The sequence below is a fragment of the Mastomys coucha genome, unplaced genomic scaffold, assembly GCF_008632895.1.
Source record: "Mastomys coucha isolate ucsf_1 unplaced genomic scaffold, UCSF_Mcou_1 pScaffold5, whole genome shotgun sequence".
NCBI lineage: Eukaryota > Metazoa > Chordata > Mammalia > Rodentia > Muridae > Mastomys > Mastomys coucha.
Window position 1 is genome coordinate 25,742,654 of NW_022196911.1, and position 19,391 is coordinate 25,762,044.

The following is a 19,391-nucleotide window of genomic DNA, read 5'->3' on the forward strand; positions in this document are numbered from 1 at the left end:
TTTCTTTAGAGGTGTAAGGCTTGAAATAGCAATGATGTTCATCTATGGGGGCTGAGACTAACTAGTAGGAACCCAACCCCCCTTTCCAGAGGCACACGCACAGCCTGTGACAATTGAGGTCAGGTGTTATTTTGACTATATTTAAAGAACACTGAGAAAACTGGTCACACTTTTATCTCAAGGCTATCCATGAGAATATTTCCAGAAACAGAGATGGGCCTTTGAGTCTGAGTGGACTGAGTAGCATGATGGCCCACGCCTTATGTCACAGTTTGTCAGGTGGGACTCATGGGAGGTAATTAGAAGGTGAAGTCATGAAGGTGCTCCCATGGTGGCATTAGTGGCCTTAAAGGAGAAATGACTAGCATACTTGCTTTGTTCTCGCCATGTGATGCCTGGCACCGTGTTGTTTTGCAAAAATGCCCACAACCAGATGCTGTGCCAATGACCTTAGATTCTCAGCCTCTAGAACAAGCCAATGAACTACTATTGATAACACATCTGGGCTCTTGAATTTTGTGATAATTAGAAAAAGCAGACTAAGACCAACTCCCCCACTCAGGGTGGTACCCTGAGTCCTCTGAGAACTCTGGGAATCATACGAGGGGACAGGCCCTGGACCCTAAAACCATGTGTCCAGGAAGCTCAAGAAGTAACCACCAAACATTTCAGTTTGGCTGGAAATTGGCAGTTGAAATCCTGGGTTTGATCCTTAGTACTCCACATAAACTGTGTGTTATATAACTAATCTTAATACTCAGGAAGTAGATGCAGGAAGATCAGTATTTCAGGGTCATCCTTAGTTATGTAGCCAGTTGAGACCAGCCTGAAACACATGATATATATTTCAAAAAAATGTTTCAATTACTTAGAAATCCTGGCCTTAGACTAGCAACAAGAGGTCCTAGAACCTCTCATAAGTAGACAGATCCAGACACAGTGACAGACATGGCAGCTAGTGGAAACAGAATGAAGAGTCAGGCCATGTTCATGTCCTAAGTACCTGTAGATACACTTGTTTAGATTGTGATAGGAGCTCTGCCAGCTCCTGGGAAAGGCCACCATTTGACAGCACCAGGCACCTGTCCATCAAAGTGATGCCTACCCAAACATCAGCCCTTGTTGTTAGACATATATGAGCTATGTCTGAGAGTCATCAGAAAAACCTCCATGGGCACAACTCTCTGCAAGAGGCAAACTCTTGTGGCTCCAATGGCCAGTGTTTCTTCAGCCAGCTCTGGTGCCAGGCCCTGACTGGTCCTCAGAAGGGCAGACAGCCCAGTACTCTGCTGCACAGAGGACAGATGCCAGACCTATCTCATGACAAGGCCAGCTGGGCTGAGGGCAGAAGCTCTGCCTGATGGGAGTGCAGGAGTGGAGGGGTGAGAACAGGCAGCTAAAGGATGGGTAAAGGTAGCCAGGCAGAGTAGGGAAGAAATGCAAGCATAGAAATTGAAATCTGTGTGCAGCTGAGTTCAAAGGAACCAAGAGACGAGTGTAAGGCCTGCCTAAAGTTTAGCACCCAGTATTGTAAATGACAGCCATTTTCAGCAGGCTCTATGTGGGCACAGCATCACACAGGGGCCTATGGCACCCACCAGTTGGCTTATACTGAGTCCCAGGCTAGAATAGAAAGCAACTGAGGGCCTCTTCTTCATATCCAGGACAACAGGCCTGAAGGCATCCAAAGACTGCGGATGCTAAGAGTCAATTGAAGATGCATGGTATTGGCACACTCCTTCAGTCCCAGCACTGGGAAGGCAGAGGCAGACTGATCTATGTGTGAGCCAGCCTGGTCTACAGAGTGAGTTCTGGGATAGCCAAGATTATATAGAGAAACCTGTCAGTCCAGGGCGATGCTCTGCTTTGTATGGAATCCACACCCTCAAAGCCCAGAGTAGACAACCCCAGCCTACCAGACTGTATCCCTGCCCCAGGAATCAGGGTGGCCAGCCTCACTGGCCAGATGCCCTGAGGCTCTAGCTCTGTTCACCTTTCTGGGACGTCTTCAAGTGCCTTGGGCTGCAACTCAGCAGACCCTCCATTGAGGCCTTAGGCAGGAAATAGTGACAGTCACCTGGAGTAACCCAGTGCTCTGCTCAGCCCATCCACGAGCCTAGCCAGACAAGCAGCACACCCAAGCTGGTACTCCAGATTCATGAGATTTTATTGTTAGCACACGATCAGGATTCATCTTCACCAGAACCCTTCACTGGCTGCTTAAGAATGTAGACAAGAGGAAGCAGGCACAAGACAAACCAATATCGATGGTCCTGAGTGCCCCTGAAAGACAGTCAGGGCTGGCTGTCCCCTCCTGCCCACAGCAGGTACTTCTAGACCATCGGGCAGTGAGGTTTTCCTAGGGACTAGCTCACATGGGGTCCCACTTAGTGTTAGGGAACCCTAGCCATTTCACTGCCCCAAGGTCATTCACACAGTGAGCCATGAAGTGCCTGTCCAGAAGGGAGCTGCCTGGTCCCGTAAGGAATCTGCCTGGTTCCCTGCCAAACCTATCCATACATGGAACACTAAGCAAGAACAGGGCAGCCAGGTTGGCAGGTATCCAATCACCCCATTTGATCTAACTTCAAGCAAAGGGTACCCAAAGGCCTATTAGCAGCAACTTCACAGAGCAATCTCCAGGGAGCAGCAAGTAAACCCAATGAAGTCCAGGGTGAGGGATTAGTTCACAGGGCGGGGGTGGGGGTGGCAAGGGATCAGCAGCTGCCTCTGTTTCCCAGTGGGAATGTTCTGCTGAGGCTTGTGGAGTGCACCAGGTGCCCAGGAGTGTTCCCACCCAATAAAGCAGCCAAGAGGACCTGCCAGCATATCCCATGGAGTCCAGGCACTCCTAGGAATCAGGCTTACTGCAATGACTACAAAAAGCATGTGGGTCCCCACATAGGTGGTACTAGAGCAGTGGTTCTCAACCCTTTCACAGGGGTCACCTATGACTGTCAGAAAACACAGGCATTTATATATCACTATTCATAGCAATAGCAAAATTACAGTTATGAAGTAGTAATGAAAATAATTGCATGGTTGAGGGTCAACATGACATGAGGAACTGTATTAAAGGGTCACAGCTTTGGGAAGGTTGAGAACCACTGTGCTAGACAGAATGTAGGACTGAAGCTGGCAGGGTCTGAGAGCCAGAGTAGTAACTCAGGCAGGGGTAAGGCCTGCCTACATTGAGCACACAGAGTGTTTGGTTGGCCCATGTGGGACCTGAGATGACCCCATGGTCAGTGCTATCTTGGCAGAAAGAGGTGCGGTGGCTGTGCAGTAGCTATGAGTGGGCTGTGTCCTACTCCTCAGTCCTGTTTGTCTTCTCTCTGCCTCCAGGGGTAGATGAGCTCTCCGAAGAACAGCTTTCGGCACAAAGTACCCCAGGAGTGCTTGGGATGGCAGCCACAGCTAGGCAGACGGTAGGTGTGCACCACATAGCTATAGGGCAGGGGGTTTATCTGCAAGGGCAGGGTAGATATCAGTAGGGTGGGTGGTCATGGATGCTTCAGCTGTGTCTACAGAAGAAGCTCTTGAGGGATGGCACCCTGGACCTGACTCGCCCTCTGGAGAATCTTTAGCTAGACAGCTGTAGAGCAAGCCCAGATGAGCTCTGACAAACCTTTGCCTATGGAATAGCCATGCTATCTATCCTGGGAGAAACAGCCCATATAGCATTTTGGTCCCCTGAGGAGGGAATAATGACAGAGGAGCTCAGTGTCTGCCCTATCCTAGGATCTACTCTGTTTCTGGGAGGAGGATCATGCCAGGTGCTTCGGCATCTAAGAATCTTGGACTTGGCCCAAGTCACCCCAAAACATGTTCTGCTCCCTTCCACAGGGACCTACCTGTGACTGAAAGAGCCAAGGGTTCAAGTCCAGGAAATCACTATTTGTCATGAGACCTCTGAAAGTCATTTCTGTTTTATCACAATTTTGAGCACTATGGGACCCAGGGAAGCTTCATGATGTCTCTAGCCAAGGACAGGAGCATCCCACCCACGGGCCAGACTAGATATCAGCTATGTAGACCACAATATGGTAGCTACAACTATGCTGGGGAGGCTCCAGACACAGTGAGTTATGGTGCTCAGGTGCCTGGGAACCTATCCCTTAGTTCCACTGGGTCTTCTACTTATATCTGACCTCTGGCTGCTGTAACACCACAGTATCACAAAGCTGACAACAACTGTTCCAGAACACTGGGGGAGTATGAGGGGAGATGGGGGTCCCAGATCTGAGTAGCAGTGAAGCATAGAGAAGTTCTTACCTGCATCAGGAGGCGGAGGGGCCTGCCTGCCTCCTTTTCCAGAACTCTGAACTTCACACCAGCTATAGGAAAGCAGAGTATTTAGGAAGGAAGGTGGCAATACCCACTCAGCTTTCATTGGTCCCACTGAATGCTATGGCTCAGGAGAGGCTATTGTAGATGGTAATTTGGGGCAACAGAAGCCCCTTTGAACACACGCAGGTGGCAGTAGACCTGCCTGGGCACACAAGGTTCTCTTCTCCTCTACCTCTCCCAGCGGCCTCTATGCTGGGTGGCAGATGTCCTATTAATAGTTCAGTGTCCTACAACTTCTGTGTCTGGCTGACTTTAGGAACCCACAGCACCCCTGGCCTGTATTTTGAGTTCCAGGTCTAGGAAATGCTCAGGAAGAAGGTTCTTAAAAGAGCAGAAAACAGGCCAGTTGTGGTGGTGCATGCCTTTAATCCCAACACTCAGGAGGCGGAGGAAGGTAGAACTCTATGAATTTAAAGCCAGCCTGGTCTACAGAGTAAGTTCTAGGACCAACAGGGCTACACAGAGAAACCTTGTTTTGAAAACAAACGAGCTGGCAATGAAGCTGACTTAAAGCCCATGAGTGAGGAGGGTCAGAGCCATGGCCTTCCAAGCCAAGTTAAACTGCTCTGCCCCATTTATTGGCTCCAGTAAGTAAGCTTAGGAGGAAAAGGTTCGCGTTCCAGGCTATGTCTGGGGCTACTATGGCCCACCTGCTTTTGTGTTCTGAGGTGAAGAAGTAGGGGCAGAGGCTTAAGTGAGTAACATTGCAAATGAAACTCTGGCCTGGGCCCCCTGAAGTTAATGGAGAAATTAGCTAGAAGGATGTTCACAAAATGTTTTATAGGTATTTAGCAGTGGGGAGATGACTGAAGGCAGACTTTGAAATTGGTTCAAAGCCAAGGAAGCTGCACATCCCTATCAAAAGAGTGTGAGCTGGCTGGAAGAGTTCAAATGGGCATACTGGTCACCTTAGAAATTGACTGAATTGGTGTTGAACACAGGCTATGCTAGTTAATTCTAAAGTCCCCACTGTATCCAAAGCCCCAGAGACAAATGGGTTGTCCATAACAACTTCATGCCTAAAGGAGATAAGTTCCCCTCAAGGGGTATGGGACCAGAACGCAAAGATTCAGAGAGACAGCTCGGGTGATAGGTGATGATTATACACAGTGCAGGGCGCTCCTGCTACAGTCTAGCAGCCCTTATTCTGGCCTGTCCTTCCAAGGGTGGGGGTCATCAAAAAGCAGACATAGCCTAGAACCACATCCTATAGTCTGAGCCATATCCTACACAGACCCTGCAGCAAGCCTCATGTATTACAGGGAGGGTGTGGCCTCGGGTCTTTATGGCTCTGAACTTTACTCTCCAGGGAGAGAGAAAAGACAGCATGTGCCCAGGACCAAGTCTGTCTTCGTGGCCCTGCCTACCTCTATGCCACACACACCACTTCTTTCAAGCAGGAGACACATGAGGTTGGCACCAGTGTTTTTTAAGGCCTATGGGTACATTGAATCATCTGTCAGAAGCCAGCCACCCAGCACCAAACACTTACCTGCCAGCCTGTAGGGTCGGCAGAGTCGAAGGCCAAGGGAGTATAGTGGCAGGGAATTGATGAGGTCTACAAGTAGATGGATTAAGCCCTGCACAGTGATCACCAGGAGCCGGAGCTGTAGCAAAGGTGACATTCAGGGCCACTGACTGGGGCTGAGGGCACACATTAGACAGGCCTAGGAGGAGAGCAGCCCAATAGGCTCACCTCCAGAAGAGGGCTCCTCTGTGATCCCATCCACCTATTATGGGTCCTAACCTCCTCTGTAGACAGTCTTCTCCAAGACAGGACCCCCAACTACTTTAAGACTAGTACAGTTTCCAGAGAGTTCAGAACAGCCATGTTGATGGACCCAAAGAGGTAGATAGCCTGTTCCCTGTGTGCCTGGCTCAGGCAATGACCAATCCCAAGTTCTATAGGCCCCAGGGCAGGAGGTACTGGGCTCACCAGGGTGAATACCAGGTAGTACAGAGCGGTAGTGGGCAGCAAGAAGACCAGGATGGTGAAGAGCAAGGTCCCAATGAACAGCTGTAGGGAAAAAGGACAGCATACCTGCCATCACAAGATCCAGAGCGGGGGGCTACTCGTCACTGCCCACACACATCTTATACTGCAGTTGAATTTTTTGGTCTCCTGAGCTAGCAAGGGTAAGCATGTTCTCTTTACCATGAGGGGTGTATCTACATATCCTGTGGACCTGGTGTCTCATGGGGAAACAGGCAGCAGGGTATATAGGCAAATGTTAGGAAAAATTGCATGTATCACATCTGGGTAAGCAAATGAAATAAGCAAGGCAGCCCTATGCCCACCTTGGTAAAGTATGTAGGTCTGCGGGTACCTCCCCCTAGGCCAACTGCTAGAGGCTAGCTGCAGGAAAGGAGTAGGTTGGTCCCTGGTAGGGTCTATAAGTAGCTGCCCTGGCCAGGTCAGCAGGCTCAAAGCTGTAGGTACCTACCTGGTCAAGGTCATAGGAACAGGAATCCACCCGCTGGCGTAGAACATTCCACTTCTTCCCCCGGAACAGACGCCAGAGAGAGGAAAGGCCATAGATCTTCAGGCAGTACAGCCTGTAGGACACAGGCTCATGAGGGCCACACCTCACCCATCTGCTTACACCCTGTTGAGCAACCACTTGAACATACACATACCTGGCACCGTAGACATAGAAGCAGTAGATGTGGAAGGTAAGAAGGGCAATGATGTCCGAAAAGATGGACAGAGCAACAGTCAGTCCAAGGCAGGCTGAGAGTCCCACATGCCACAGGATGTGCTCAATAAAGGGGGACATAAGGTGGATATAGCCTGCAGGATGGGGTTTAGCCATAAGTACTGCCCACTGAGGTACTGGGAGCCCACACTTCTGAGAATGGATACCTAATACTGCAGGACACAGGTGAACACAAGCCCAGCCACTGGCCCCAGACTTTGGCTTGAGCATCTGACCTGACACAGTTGGCTTCATACAGACAAGAGGCCAGAAAATGGAGGCACAGGGAGAATGGGGCCTGACTAGGGTTCCCTGCTCTCCTCAACCAGCCCTGCTGGGCTGCCCAACCCTGCCCATCAGGAACTCACTGATCCACAGATGGATGTGGTACAGGAAAAAGCGGCCCAGCACCTGATCCAGTGCCCGATTCATCTTGAGCCCAGCAGGAGCACCCATCAGCCACTGCAGCAGATGCTGGAGCTCCTCAGCCACGCGCTACAGGGACATGGAGCAGGGGAGGGATGATATGGTCACACTGAGTTAGATGAGTGAGTAGATTGAGGATTGTCTGTAATGGGCTCCCACCCCAGTCAGTCTGTCTGGGCAGGACAAAGGCAGCCTGTACTTCCTTCCAAGGTTCAGAATCATTGTGTGGTCTTTAATCCCAGCACTTGGGAGGCAGAGGCGAGCAGACTGCTGAGTTCAAGGCCAGCCTGGTCCACAGAGTGAGATCCAGGACAGCCAGAGCTAGACAGAGAAACCCTGTCTTGAAAAACCAAAAACCAAAACAAAACAAAACAAACAAACAAACAAAAAAAACAGGGTCTCAGTATATAGCCCTAGCTCTCTTAGAACTCACTGTGTAGATTAGGATGGCCTCAAGAGATCCGCCTGCCTCTGCCTCTCAAGTGCCAGGGTTAAAGATGTGTGCCAAAGTCTTCTAACTTTGGACAGAAATAGTGTTTCCCAAATTTGTCTGGCCACTGGACCCCTGACCCCTGGTCACAGATGACTTCCAAGATCCTGGTTTGAGGAATCTTCCAACAGGCTTGAATACATAAACCAATTCTTTCTTTTTTTTTTAAAGATTTTTTTTTTTTATTTATTATTATTATATGTAAGTACACTGTAGCTGTCTTCAGACACACCAGAAGAGGGCATCAGAACCCATTACAGATGGTTGTGAGCCACCATGTGGTTGCTGGGAATTGAACTCAGGACCTCTGTAGAGCAGTCAGTGCTCTTAACCACTGAGCCATCTCTCCAGCCCCCATAAACCAATTCTTTAAGCATGTGTCCCCATGAGACATGGACCTCAACCTGAGAACTCCCTCCATCATCCATACTGTACTTGAGCCCTGGACCCATAGGGTCCTAAGTCCCTGTACATGGATACTGCTGAGGTGGGACAGACCATGGCTCAATTCAAACCACACTTGGGAAATTCTGAAGGCCTCTGTTAAAGACTTCACTGTACCACTTGCTACCAGAGGTTAGGGCCACCCAGCAATGAATAGCAATCTTGGGTGAGTGAGAGGGTGTGAGTCTTATCAGAGACTTGGCAAGCAGGTGAGAGCACTGGAGGGCAAGGGCCCCCAGAGAAAAGACAAAATTGAGTGCATCGAACAGCACAGGGACTTCAACGACAAGCAGGGAAACTGGTCCTGGCTGAGGATGCTCTACTCTGTCACCAAGGTGAGGCTGCAGGAGTGATCCTGTTTGGTAGGTTGGTTGGGAGTATTTTGTTTGTTTGTTTGGTTTTTTGAGACAGGGTTTCTCTGTATAGCCCTAGCTGTCCTGGAACTCACTCTGTAGACCAGGCTGGCCTCAAACTCAGAAATCCACCTGCCTCTGCCTCCCAAGTGCTGGGACTAAAGGTGTGTGCCACCACTGCCCAGCTCTGTTTGTTTGTTTGTCTGTTGAGACAGTTTCTTTATATAGCCTTGGCTGTCCTGGAATTCACTGTAAAAACCAGTGTAGCCACAAACTCAGAGATCTGCCTGTTTCTGCCTCTCAAGTGCTGGGATTAAAGGGTGCACCACCACTGTCCAGTCCTCAAGAGTAAGTCTTAAATCCCTATATGTTCTTCTCAAAGCCCCTTGCAGCCCTGTGCAAGAGCTTCAGGCCACCAGGGAGGAGAGCAAACTGTCTTTATAAACATGTCTTATTTAATATTTAAAGGGTAAAAGCCTGGCAGCACAAAAAGACTCCATTTTTTAATTAAATATTTATGGGTTTTTTTTTTCAATTTTGCAAAAAGGAAAACTCAGACAAAGCTGGCCAAGAAACAGAATATAGAAATAGCCTCACCCTTTTACCCAGCTCCAGCTCCTCTTTCCTACTGGGATGACCTCCACAGATCTCACAAAGCTGAGAGGAGCCCACTGCTGCCCCAGATTCCTGGCCTGGCAACAGACACACCTAGCACGCATCTGCACTGATGGAGCAGAAGCAGAACCCCCAAGGCTTCACAGTAGAGATTGCTTTGACTCTACTGCAGGTGAGAATGGAGAACTGAGAAGTTCCAGGCTGGGTAGAAATGAGGTGAAGTGACCAGTGTGGATGTGCTGTACATACCATGTAGGGGAGCATGGGGAGTAGAGAGGACAAGCCTGTGCCTCTTGTTTCCAGTATAAGAGCAATCTGGTAATAGCGTGGCCAGCCCAGCAACAGCCCTGAGCTGTCCTGAGGTTAGCTTTCATCTGGAAGATCATCTTAGCATGGAAAGGGGGCCCATGAAAGCCTCAACCAAAGTGGCCCCCAGGCCAATGCTGTCCTGAGAGACATAGGTCCCAAGAGCCAGGAAATATCTCAGGCTGGGTGCCTAGGGTGAGGACAGGGAAGAGCTATTCTGCCAGCTGAAGAACTACCCAAGAGAATTTCCAACCCTCAGGAAGCTGGGCTCCACCCAAATCCACTCACATCAGCCACAGGAACCAGGGCATTGGCCAGCTGTCCAATTCGGTTATTGCTGTGGAGCCAAGAGAGCAGCAGCAAGCCGAGGGCCACATCCAGGAGCACAGAAACCAGCATGTTGGCCTTCCTGGAAGGAAAGTCAAGGAAAGCACAGGTAGACACAGGCTGTGACCTGAGAGGGGCCTGCCTGGAGGCACAATGCAGAGTGGAGGTGAAGAAGAGGATGGGCCACCCCACCCTTCCTTTTGTAGAAAACCATACCTCATCAGCTGCGTGGGACTCTGGGCTTTCTCAGTGCTGAAGATGAGTGAGAGGTGCTTCAGCCGGTGCCGGAGCTGCTCACAAGTGGAGAGCTTGCTTCTGATGAAGGGAAGGGGCCACAGCTTCCACAGCCTGGGGAGAATATGAGAGCTGAGACTGACATCCCTCACTCTGGAGAGAAGACCCAGAGCCACTCACTCTGAGCCCTTTGGTTCTACCTCAAAGCTCAGCAGACATAAAACCCAACAGAGCCAAGCAAGGATGCGTAGGTGCGAAAGGCACAGCACCTTCCTCACCCCCAACCCCAACTGTGCTTACTGCTGCTACAGAGCTGGACCCTCGCAGAGCCTCAGCATACCTGAGCTCACCAGCCAGTGCAAAGATCAAGAGAGCTGAAAAGATAGTCAGGCATGGTGGTGCATGCCTTTAATCCCAGGACTCAGGAGGCTGAGGCAGACAGATCTCAAGTCCAAAGCCAGCTTGGTTAAGCCTCCCCTCCCCTCAAAAGATGGCTTAAAAAGTAGAGGGGGAGGAGGGATTAGGTCATCTCCCATCCACCCAAGACTTGCTCTGCCTACTAGATGGTAACCCAGCTCAGCAAGGTTCTCCTGGTCTTTCCAGTAAGACTGAATTCCTCACAAAGGAAGCATTGAGACATTTCCACAGAGGCTCTTATAGTAAGAGATGTCTTCAAGCCAAGGAAGAAGAAAATGCCTTATAGCAATTGGGCTGCACTCATGTGAAACAGGAGAGTGGGGTCAAGGAGCAAAAAAAGTAGCAGCAGCAGCAGGAGACAGGAGAGACCCAAGGGCTCCTGGGATGTGCAGAGCTGTGTGTAATCTCAGAAGGAAAAAGCATGACACGACTCTGGAAGGTTTAAAGACCTCTCTGCCACAGTGCAACTAGGAATCAATTCCAAGAACTGTACTCAGCAGAGCCTTCCCTTTAAATAGCCAACCACAGTGACCATCACTGGGTACATGAAACTCCAAAGTCCAAGGTCAGTCCTTCACGGCCCAGACTCCACACCCGTGGGGGGGTTTAGAAGGGCACAAAGTCATGAAAGGCAGAGAAGAGCTTTATTCTGCGATGATAGCCTCGCCTATACACCAGCACTGAGAAGTGCTGACCTTTGCTTGATGGGCAGGCTGGTGCCTGCATTCATTCAGTACAAAAGCATCTCTTCATCTTTCTTGAGTCTCTTGAGAGGATAAGAAAAACTAAGGACCTTCTCTGACGTAATGGCGCCTAGGCCAACACATCCCTTCACCTTAGTTATAAGGCTGTCCCAAAAGTCTACACCATACATCAATACCCAGCAGCCCCTACAACCTAACGTGTATCCCTAGAGTTACCCCGGGCTCCCTTTCTGGAACAGTAGTCTAATGTCACCAGAGCCCCTGGAAAAGGCAAGCCAGGTCCACACTAGACACCAGTCTGTAGATCTAAAGGGAGGGAGAGCTAGAGAACACTACAGCTGTTCCTTAAGGGCAGAAGCACCAAGGGAACATCATCTTAAGCTGGAGATAGAGCTCATCTGGTAGACTGTTTGTCCAGTACTATGATGGTACACATTTGATCCCAGCTCTCTGGTGGCAGAGGGAAGTGAATCTATGAGTTGCAAACCATCCTGGTCTACATAGAGTTTTCAGGATAGCCAGGACTACATAATGCCACACTGCCTCAAAATAGATAGATGATAGATAGATAGATAGATAGATAGATAGATAGATAGATAGATAGATGATAGATAGGTAGGTAGATGGATATAGATGATGGATAGATGGATAGATAAAATGATAGATAGATGATAGATATATGGATAGAGATAGATAGATAGATAGATAGATAGATAGATAGATAGATGATAGATAGATGATAGATGAGTGGTAAAGGTCATATTTGGCTACACAGCAAGTTTGTGCCCAGCTTGAGATATATAAAAACCCTGTCTTGCGCACACCTTTAATCCCAGCACTTGGGAGGCAGAGGCAGGCGGATTTCTGAGTTCGAGGCCAGCCTGGTCTACAGAGTGAGTCCCAGGACAGCCAGGGCTACACAGAGAAACCATCTCCAAAAAAACAAAAAAACAAAAAAACAAAAAAACAAAAAGCAAAAACAAAACCCCTGTCTTAATTTTAGAGAGATAGTTGAGGGTTAAAAACACAGAGAGAGAGAGACAGACAGACAGAAGAGATCTCTCTGGGAGAAAAGGGCTCCTAGAGCTTCATTCCTTATTCACAAGCTAAACTAAAAGAGCCTAGTGTTTCCCAGCCTTCTGAGGACTTGGGGACTTTTCCAAACTGCTCACCAGGCTAGCAACCCATGATCTTAGAGACCCTGGGTGGGTACCACCACTCCAAGCATCTGGCTGGTCTGGAGAGGAACTGCATTAGCACCTGAAGCCAGCTGTGGGAACACAGGAAAGAAGGGGAGTGGGCAGCTCTGTGTCCTCACAAGTCAACCCAGGCAAGGCAGATATTAGCCTTTAATCCCAGAGGCAGAGTTTGAGGGTAGCCTGGTCCACACAGTGAGTTCTAGGCCAGCCAAGGCTATATAGCTGAGAACCTATCTCAAGCACAAAAAACTAGTAAGATAAGCTGAAGAGATGATGCAGTGATTTGGAGCACTTGTTGCTCTTATAAAGACAAGGGTTTAATTCCCAGCACCCACATGATGGCTCAGAACCATTTATAACCTCAGTTCCAGATCTGACCCTCTCTTCTGACTAAGGATGCACGTAATACATAAATGCTGACAAACATTCATACATACAATTTTTTTTTTTTGAGACAGCATTTCTCTAATAGGCCTGGCCATCCTGGACTTGATTTGTACACCAGGCTGGCCTTGAATTCAGAGCGATCTGCCTGCCTCTGCCTCCCAAGTGCTGGGATTAAAGGTGTGCACCTCCACTGCCTGGCTACTTGTAATTTTTTTTTTTTTTTGTTTTTCGAGACAGGGTTTCTCTGTGTAGCCCTGGCTGTCCTGGAACTCACTCTGTAGACCAGGCTGGCCTTGAACTCAGAAATCTGCCTGCTTCTGCCTCCCAAGTGCTGGGATTAATGGGATTAAAGGCATGCAGCTTTGTAAATTTTTTTTTAAGTGTGATAACCCAGTTTTGTGTTCACCAGATTTCTCTCTATGGTGCTTAAACTGTCTGTGATTCATTCTAACTGGACGGGCGTCACACAGTCAGTCTCCAGGAATAGCAGCAGCCTCTGAGATGCAAAGGGAGGCAAGAGGAGAACTGGGCCCCAGGAACATGAGCCTCAGGATGGGCCCTCTGGCTCTCAATGCCACTACACACTGAAGGGAGAGCCTGTGGTTCTCAAGGAACCAATTTCTTGATCTATCTTTCCTGTGTGAGGCACCTACCGGCAAGCACTGGCTGCTGAGATCAGGGACAGCAGAGAAGCCAGCAGCAGGCAGACAGGCCCAGAGGCCCGCTTTGCCAACTCCACAAGTATACTGGCTTCCACTCCCTCTGATTGCCAGTGGCTCAGGCGTACGGGTCCTTCATCAAACTGGTCATTTCGGAAGAGCACCTCACTGCGTGCCACTGTGTCAAAGATGTCAGCTAGGCCTCCAGTGCTGGCTGTGGTGTCTCCAATCTGGCAGTCAGGCAGGACCGGAGGTTGATGCAGCCAGGAGAGCAGCAGCTTGCGCTGGTCATAGAAAATGAGCATGACCTGGTCTTCAGTGGGTGTGTCCAGAGTGTTAGACATCTGATGGTAAGTGGCCTTACAGCTCCAGAATCTGGTACCCCTCTCCCGGCATAGCTGCAGCCAGGGATCATGGGAGAAGATGGCACACAGGCCCTCTAGGAAATTCCCCAGGCTCTCTTCCGGTTCCTGCTGACGGTGGCACCAGGTGCCTAGCACAGCCACTTGCACTTGGCTGGCCTTCTGCACCTGGGCCAGGAGCTCCTTGACTTGGATGGGGATGAAGGGAAAGTGCACCACAGCCAGGATCACAGCACTACTCTGTCCTGGGACCCAGCGTCCCACCAATAGGCCACTGTCTGCCGAGGCACAGCATGTGGGGAAGAAGGCCTTGAGCACCATTCTGGGGGCCCTGCAAGAGATGAGAAAGTATTGGTTTAGAGCTGCTGTGGCTGGCAGCACGGTGCCTGCAAGATGCTGTACCACGCTTATGGACCATTCACCTAGCCACAGGTTGGGAAAGCACAGTTCTGGATTGGGTGGGTCATGGCTATGCATCTCCCAGGGACTGAACTCTTCCAATCACTGCCCCAAGAAGCTCACGTTCCAAGGCAAGCAGCCCGAAGCAGGGCAGAGTGAGGCACTCCACAAATACTGTTGACTGACAGCAGTGTGGGGCTGAGCCTGAGACTTAAGGAGAAAGGCCTCCTTATGAGTGTCATATGGGCATGTACACAAATAACTTTAACAAGCCAGAAGTCAACCAGCTGTGCAACGCACACATGTAATTCCAGCAGTGAAGAGGTGGAGGCAGGAGTGCCAGTTCAAGACCAGCCTTCAAAAGAAGGGGTTGGGGGAGATGGCTTTTAACTATTGTCTCAGTGCTAAGGAGGCTAAAGCAGAAAGATCACTGAGTTCAAGACCAGCTAGGCCTACACATGAATTTCAGGGAAGCCTGGCATACAAAATAAGGCCCTGTCTCAAACAGCAACAAACTGGATTTACGTAAGCAAGAGTTAAATTTATTTATTTATTTATTTATTTATTTATTTATTTATTTACTTATTTATTTTTTAGACAGAGTTTCTCTGTGTAGCCCTGGCTGTCCTCGAACTCAGAAATCCGCCTGCCTCTGCCCTCCAAGTGCTGGGATTAAAGGTGTGCGCCACCACTGACTGGCAAAAGTTAAAATCTTAAAACTTGGGACTGGAGAGGTTTAGAGCTTTCGTTGCTCTTGCAGAGGACCTGAGTTTGAGTCCCAGCACCCATACGGTGGTTCACAACCATCCATAACTCCAGTTCTAGCAGATCTGGCACATGTGTGGTTACACATACATACGTGCAGGCAAAACCTCATATACATAAATTTAAAAAGGTATTAAGCCTATTTTAGAGGGCCAGGGATGTTTTTCAATGGTAGTGTGCTTGCCTAGCATGGCCAACATTCTAAATCTGATCTCAAACACCACCAAATAACCAAAAATAAAAATAACAGTGAACCAAACAAACTTGTTTTGTGGCTCAGGAGAACTGGATGCACACTGGTCCTAAGGCTGAGTGCAAGGCCCCTGCTTAAAGGAGCCTCTCTTCTTCCTGTAACAGGGAACATGTCCTCCTGCTGCTGAAAACTCACCAATCCCTGAGCTAGGGTTTGAAATCCCATCAATTCCCACCCTGGAAAACGTGGTCCCCCCACCCCAAGAAATCCTATATAAAATTGCCTCCCACTCAGTTTTCTGCTATTTCTGGCCCAAGCAGAGGTAGCCACCATCTTGTGTCTTTCCCAGTAAAGCTCTTGTGTGAGGCTTGTGGTGTGGCTTTGTGCTGTCGCTTGGCTCCAGACTGCCAGGATACCTTTCCCCTCAGAGCTGTAACTCAGAGACTCAGTCTCAAAAAGGAAGTAAAGGGGTGGGAGGTGTAGCTCTGTGGTAGCTCTGCTCTGCTCTGCCCTCTGCTCACCTGAGGTACCTCTGGAATCCTTGGCAGACACCTCAAGACGGGGCTCCCAGCAGAGCAGGATTTCTCTCCGTGAGAGAATATCAACACATTTCCTCTGAGGGAACACCAGCCCTCCTGACCTCTCAGGCTCTTGGTGTGAGCATCAAGAGCTACCACAGCAACTACAAATCCTTTACTCTGTGGCGCACTACACCTTTCCTTCCACAGAAAGGCGTGATTGGAGATTGTGGGTCCCCTTAACTTGTGCCTGCTGAACTGAACTGTTGAGTGTTTGGCAAGCTTCAGGCGCCTACACATGCCTTTAGGGTGAAGGGCACAGCAACCATGAGCAAGGACCCCCATTTTTGGATCCTTTCCAGAGGGAGGCCCAGATCTTGGGCTGAAGCCCAGCTTCCTGGTCTAGTGTTCACACAAAACAATTGGAGATGAGGGGACAGACAGTAACACAAGTGGTAGCTGTCTCATAGACAAATGCCCAGATGCAGCTGTTCCCTTCCTGCAGGTATTCCAGCCCAAAGAAGCCTTCACATGAACATGGCAAAGCTTTTTGTTTTTGTGATACTGAGGATTAGACCGAGGGTCTCATATGAACTGTAACCCAGCCCAATGCTGAGAGGACTAATGGGACCCAGCCCTGTAGGACTTCCAAATGCGGATGCTGACTAAAAGGACAGCCCAAGCCTGGGAAAGCCATTCCCAGGTGGGTCAAGAAAAGAAGCCTCAGGAAACCTCTCCATAGAACTCCAAGTCAGAAGTCTCCAGTAAAACAGACTCCAAAGTACCCGGAAGAAGTGTCCATGGAGAAAACCTGACGCCCAACACCAGGCCGAGCTAAATCCCCAGAGCCAGTGTCAAGAACCAGTTTCTCTGGTCTCTTCAGTAGGAACTGTCTCCAGAAAACCATGGGGGCAGTAATGCACTGTTAAAAATACTAGAGCCACTGTCACAGGGAACCCTTCAGCACAGCCAAGCTCTTGTTCAACAACCTTGTAAGGACACACAGCTCAGTGAAATATCTGACTCTCTGGGGGGCACACTTCACGTGAACTAAGGAAAAATGCTCACAAGAGTGTGGGAAGAGAAATGCCCTTGGTCTAACTATAAGCAGATATTGCAAGGGCTGGTGTAGAGTCTGTTCACAACACGTAAATCCACTGTGCTGTAGACACACTATGTGTATGCACATCCTTGTGGTAGAGTATGATTCATTTAGTTTACCTTTTAAAAAAAGCAAAAAAAAAAAAAAAAAAAGGCCAGGTCAAAGGAAAGAAGGTAGAGAGAGGCTGGAGCTCTGATCTGTGGGATACTGAGAGAACTCAAGTTATGAGGCAAACCCCCACCTTCACTCCCAACTCAGCCTCCGGAAAGCACTGAAGTGTAAAGAGGAGTGTGCGTACACTGGGCTGCTGGGATTCCAACAGCAGAAATGATGAAAGAGCAGGCGATCGATACAGGAGGTGAGAAGCTGGAGCGAGAAGGCAGAAACCTGGGATGTGCGAACACCTTTAAAGATGCTGATTAAAAGAACAACCAAAGCCTAGGAAAGCTGCCTTTGCTAAGGAGTCAGTTCCCTCCCTGACAGCCCGTTCCCAGGAGGGTTATACAAGAGGCCCCAGGAATTCTCTCCACAGAACTCCAAGTCAGACTTCTGCAGAAGCAGAGCTATTGCTTATCACCCCTGCAAGGAACAGGGATGGCCAGCCCAGCTAAGAGAGACCTGGGACACATCATAGCTGAAATATTACTTTGTGAATCTTTGAGAGGATTCGTATTTACCCTCACATTCAAAATAAACGCCCCCCCCAAAAAAAGCCACTTTTCTCACTAGGGATTTAGTCAGTTGGTAGGGAGCTTGCCTAGCCTGCACGAGACCCTGTGTTAAGTCCCTAGAACCTCATAGACCAGTAGTAGTAGTACATATCTGTAATTGGGAGGTAGCCGAAGGACGACCGAAAATTCAAGGTCATCCTTTGCTACACTAAGATTTTGAGGCCAACCTAGCCTATAAGAGAACCTGTTCAGAAACACATTTTGGTTTGTTTTTTTTTTTTTTTTTTTTTTTTTTTTTTTTTTTTTTTTTTTTTTTTTTTTTTGGCCTCTGTAAATGCTTTCCTTTTTCGTTTCAAAAGGAGAGGGTAATCTGTTTCCGATCTTTACTGGAGTCGATAAATATGAGGCCTCTTAGCCGGGTGCCCCAGGAATCTTCCAGCCAGTTCCCCCGTCTGGACGGGAGGAGGGGCCTCTCGGTGCCCTCAGGTTCAGGAGAGCAGGCCCAGACCCACACGGGTGCGGCTGAGCCTGGAGGTCAGCTGCGCGGTGGTCTCTGGTTTCCCATTTCAGAGACTTAGGAGCCAGGCACTGAGGACCCAGGGCCTGCGCTGCCTCGCGATTTCCTCCTCTTCCTCTCCCGGCCCCGCCACCCGCTAGTGCTCACCGGCTGGTCCCCCGGGCCGCGTCCCGGAGTGGTAGGGAAGGGACCGGGTTGGGCACCGCGTTCGGCGGGCCCGGGAGGACGACAGTGTTCGCGGCTCCCAGGCCCGCCGCGGGACATCAGCACCATTTCCGCCGGCTCCGCGCGTTGTCGCGCGGCGGTCCGGTCCCCAAACGTGCCCGGGCTGTCCATCGCCTGAGCCCGAGAGTTCCGCGCGCGCGGCTCCTGTCACCAAAGCTACTCTCGCTATAAATGTCCTGAAAGGTCGGGTGGATCCAGCCTTTGAGGACCCAAGTAGCCACTTTGTGCTTACCGCCATACCCTGCCTGGCCTCCTAAGCCTGCGTCCTTCCAACTGTCCCTCTCCATTGCGGGTAGGGTGTGCGCCGACCTATGTGGGCCGCATGGTCCCAAAGCAATACCCCTAACAACGAAGTAACTGTTTATTGATCATCTACTTACAAGCAAAGTTTCTTTCATTGTCCATTAACCCCCCACAACATAATGATCAGGGCATATTGAGTTAACCTGAAGGAATGACTCGTGGTGACCTCAACGTCCAGACGACAGGCTGGGTGCCACCCTACACCCTGAAGGGGTAAGAAGCAAGCAGCTTTTTCTTGCTCCTTCCCACATGAAGATCATGAGTGAGATCCAGATTCTCACTGAGTAAGCTCTTCACACGCGCGCATGCACATACACACACACACACACACACACACACACACACACACACACACACACCCCTCTTCCAGATCTCATCTGTAACATGGGAGGAAAGGCTATTGTTTTCCTGTCTTGAATTTCGGAAGGGTATGAAAGAAGCTGTGCTACCCAGAACCGTCCCATCACTCCACCCAAGAGCTCAAAAGTAGTTTGGACCTGTATTAAAAGGAAAAGTGAAATCATTCAAAACAGGGAGTGTACAGGAGAGGACTTGAAGGCTCAATCAACCCTTACCACGTGCCCCTACCAGGACACATGAAGGGCTTACCCCTCTGATTTACCTACTCCTTACCTCTCTGTTGGGTCCAGGGTGCTGTTGGAGGATCAAGAATGGGGATATTTTTTGAAGCTGGGGGCAACACTAAGGGGCCACACCCTTCCCCTAAAC

General features: G+C 49.6%; 1 protein-coding gene across 2 annotated transcripts; it reads right to left on the reverse strand.

Annotated features, from left to right (window-relative positions):
- Window positions 1-2,145: 2,145 nt before the first annotated feature.
- Pigq (phosphatidylinositol glycan anchor biosynthesis class Q) lies at window positions 2,146-19,388 on the reverse strand. Of its 2 annotated transcripts, none has more exons than XM_031352528.1 (11): window positions 19,296-19,388; window positions 13,602-14,300; window positions 10,224-10,355; window positions 9,969-10,089; window positions 7,415-7,541; window positions 6,988-7,141; window positions 6,795-6,906; window positions 6,287-6,367; window positions 5,843-5,957; window positions 4,276-4,337; window positions 2,146-3,467 (listed from the first exon to the last, which is right to left on the reverse strand). In XM_031352528.1, the coding sequence occupies exons 2-11, from the start codon at window positions 14,288-14,290 to the stop codon at window positions 3,315-3,317; spliced, it is 1,746 nt and encodes a 581-aa protein (XP_031208388.1). In that variant the 5' UTR covers window positions 14,291-14,300; window positions 19,296-19,388; the 3' UTR covers window positions 2,146-3,314. The 2 variants fall into 2 exon arrangements, with proteins under 2 accessions (XP_031208388.1, XP_031208387.1); XM_031352527.1 differs by lacking the exon at window positions 19,296-19,388 and adding an exon at window positions 18,282-18,448.
- Window positions 19,389-19,391: the final 3 nt, after the last annotated feature.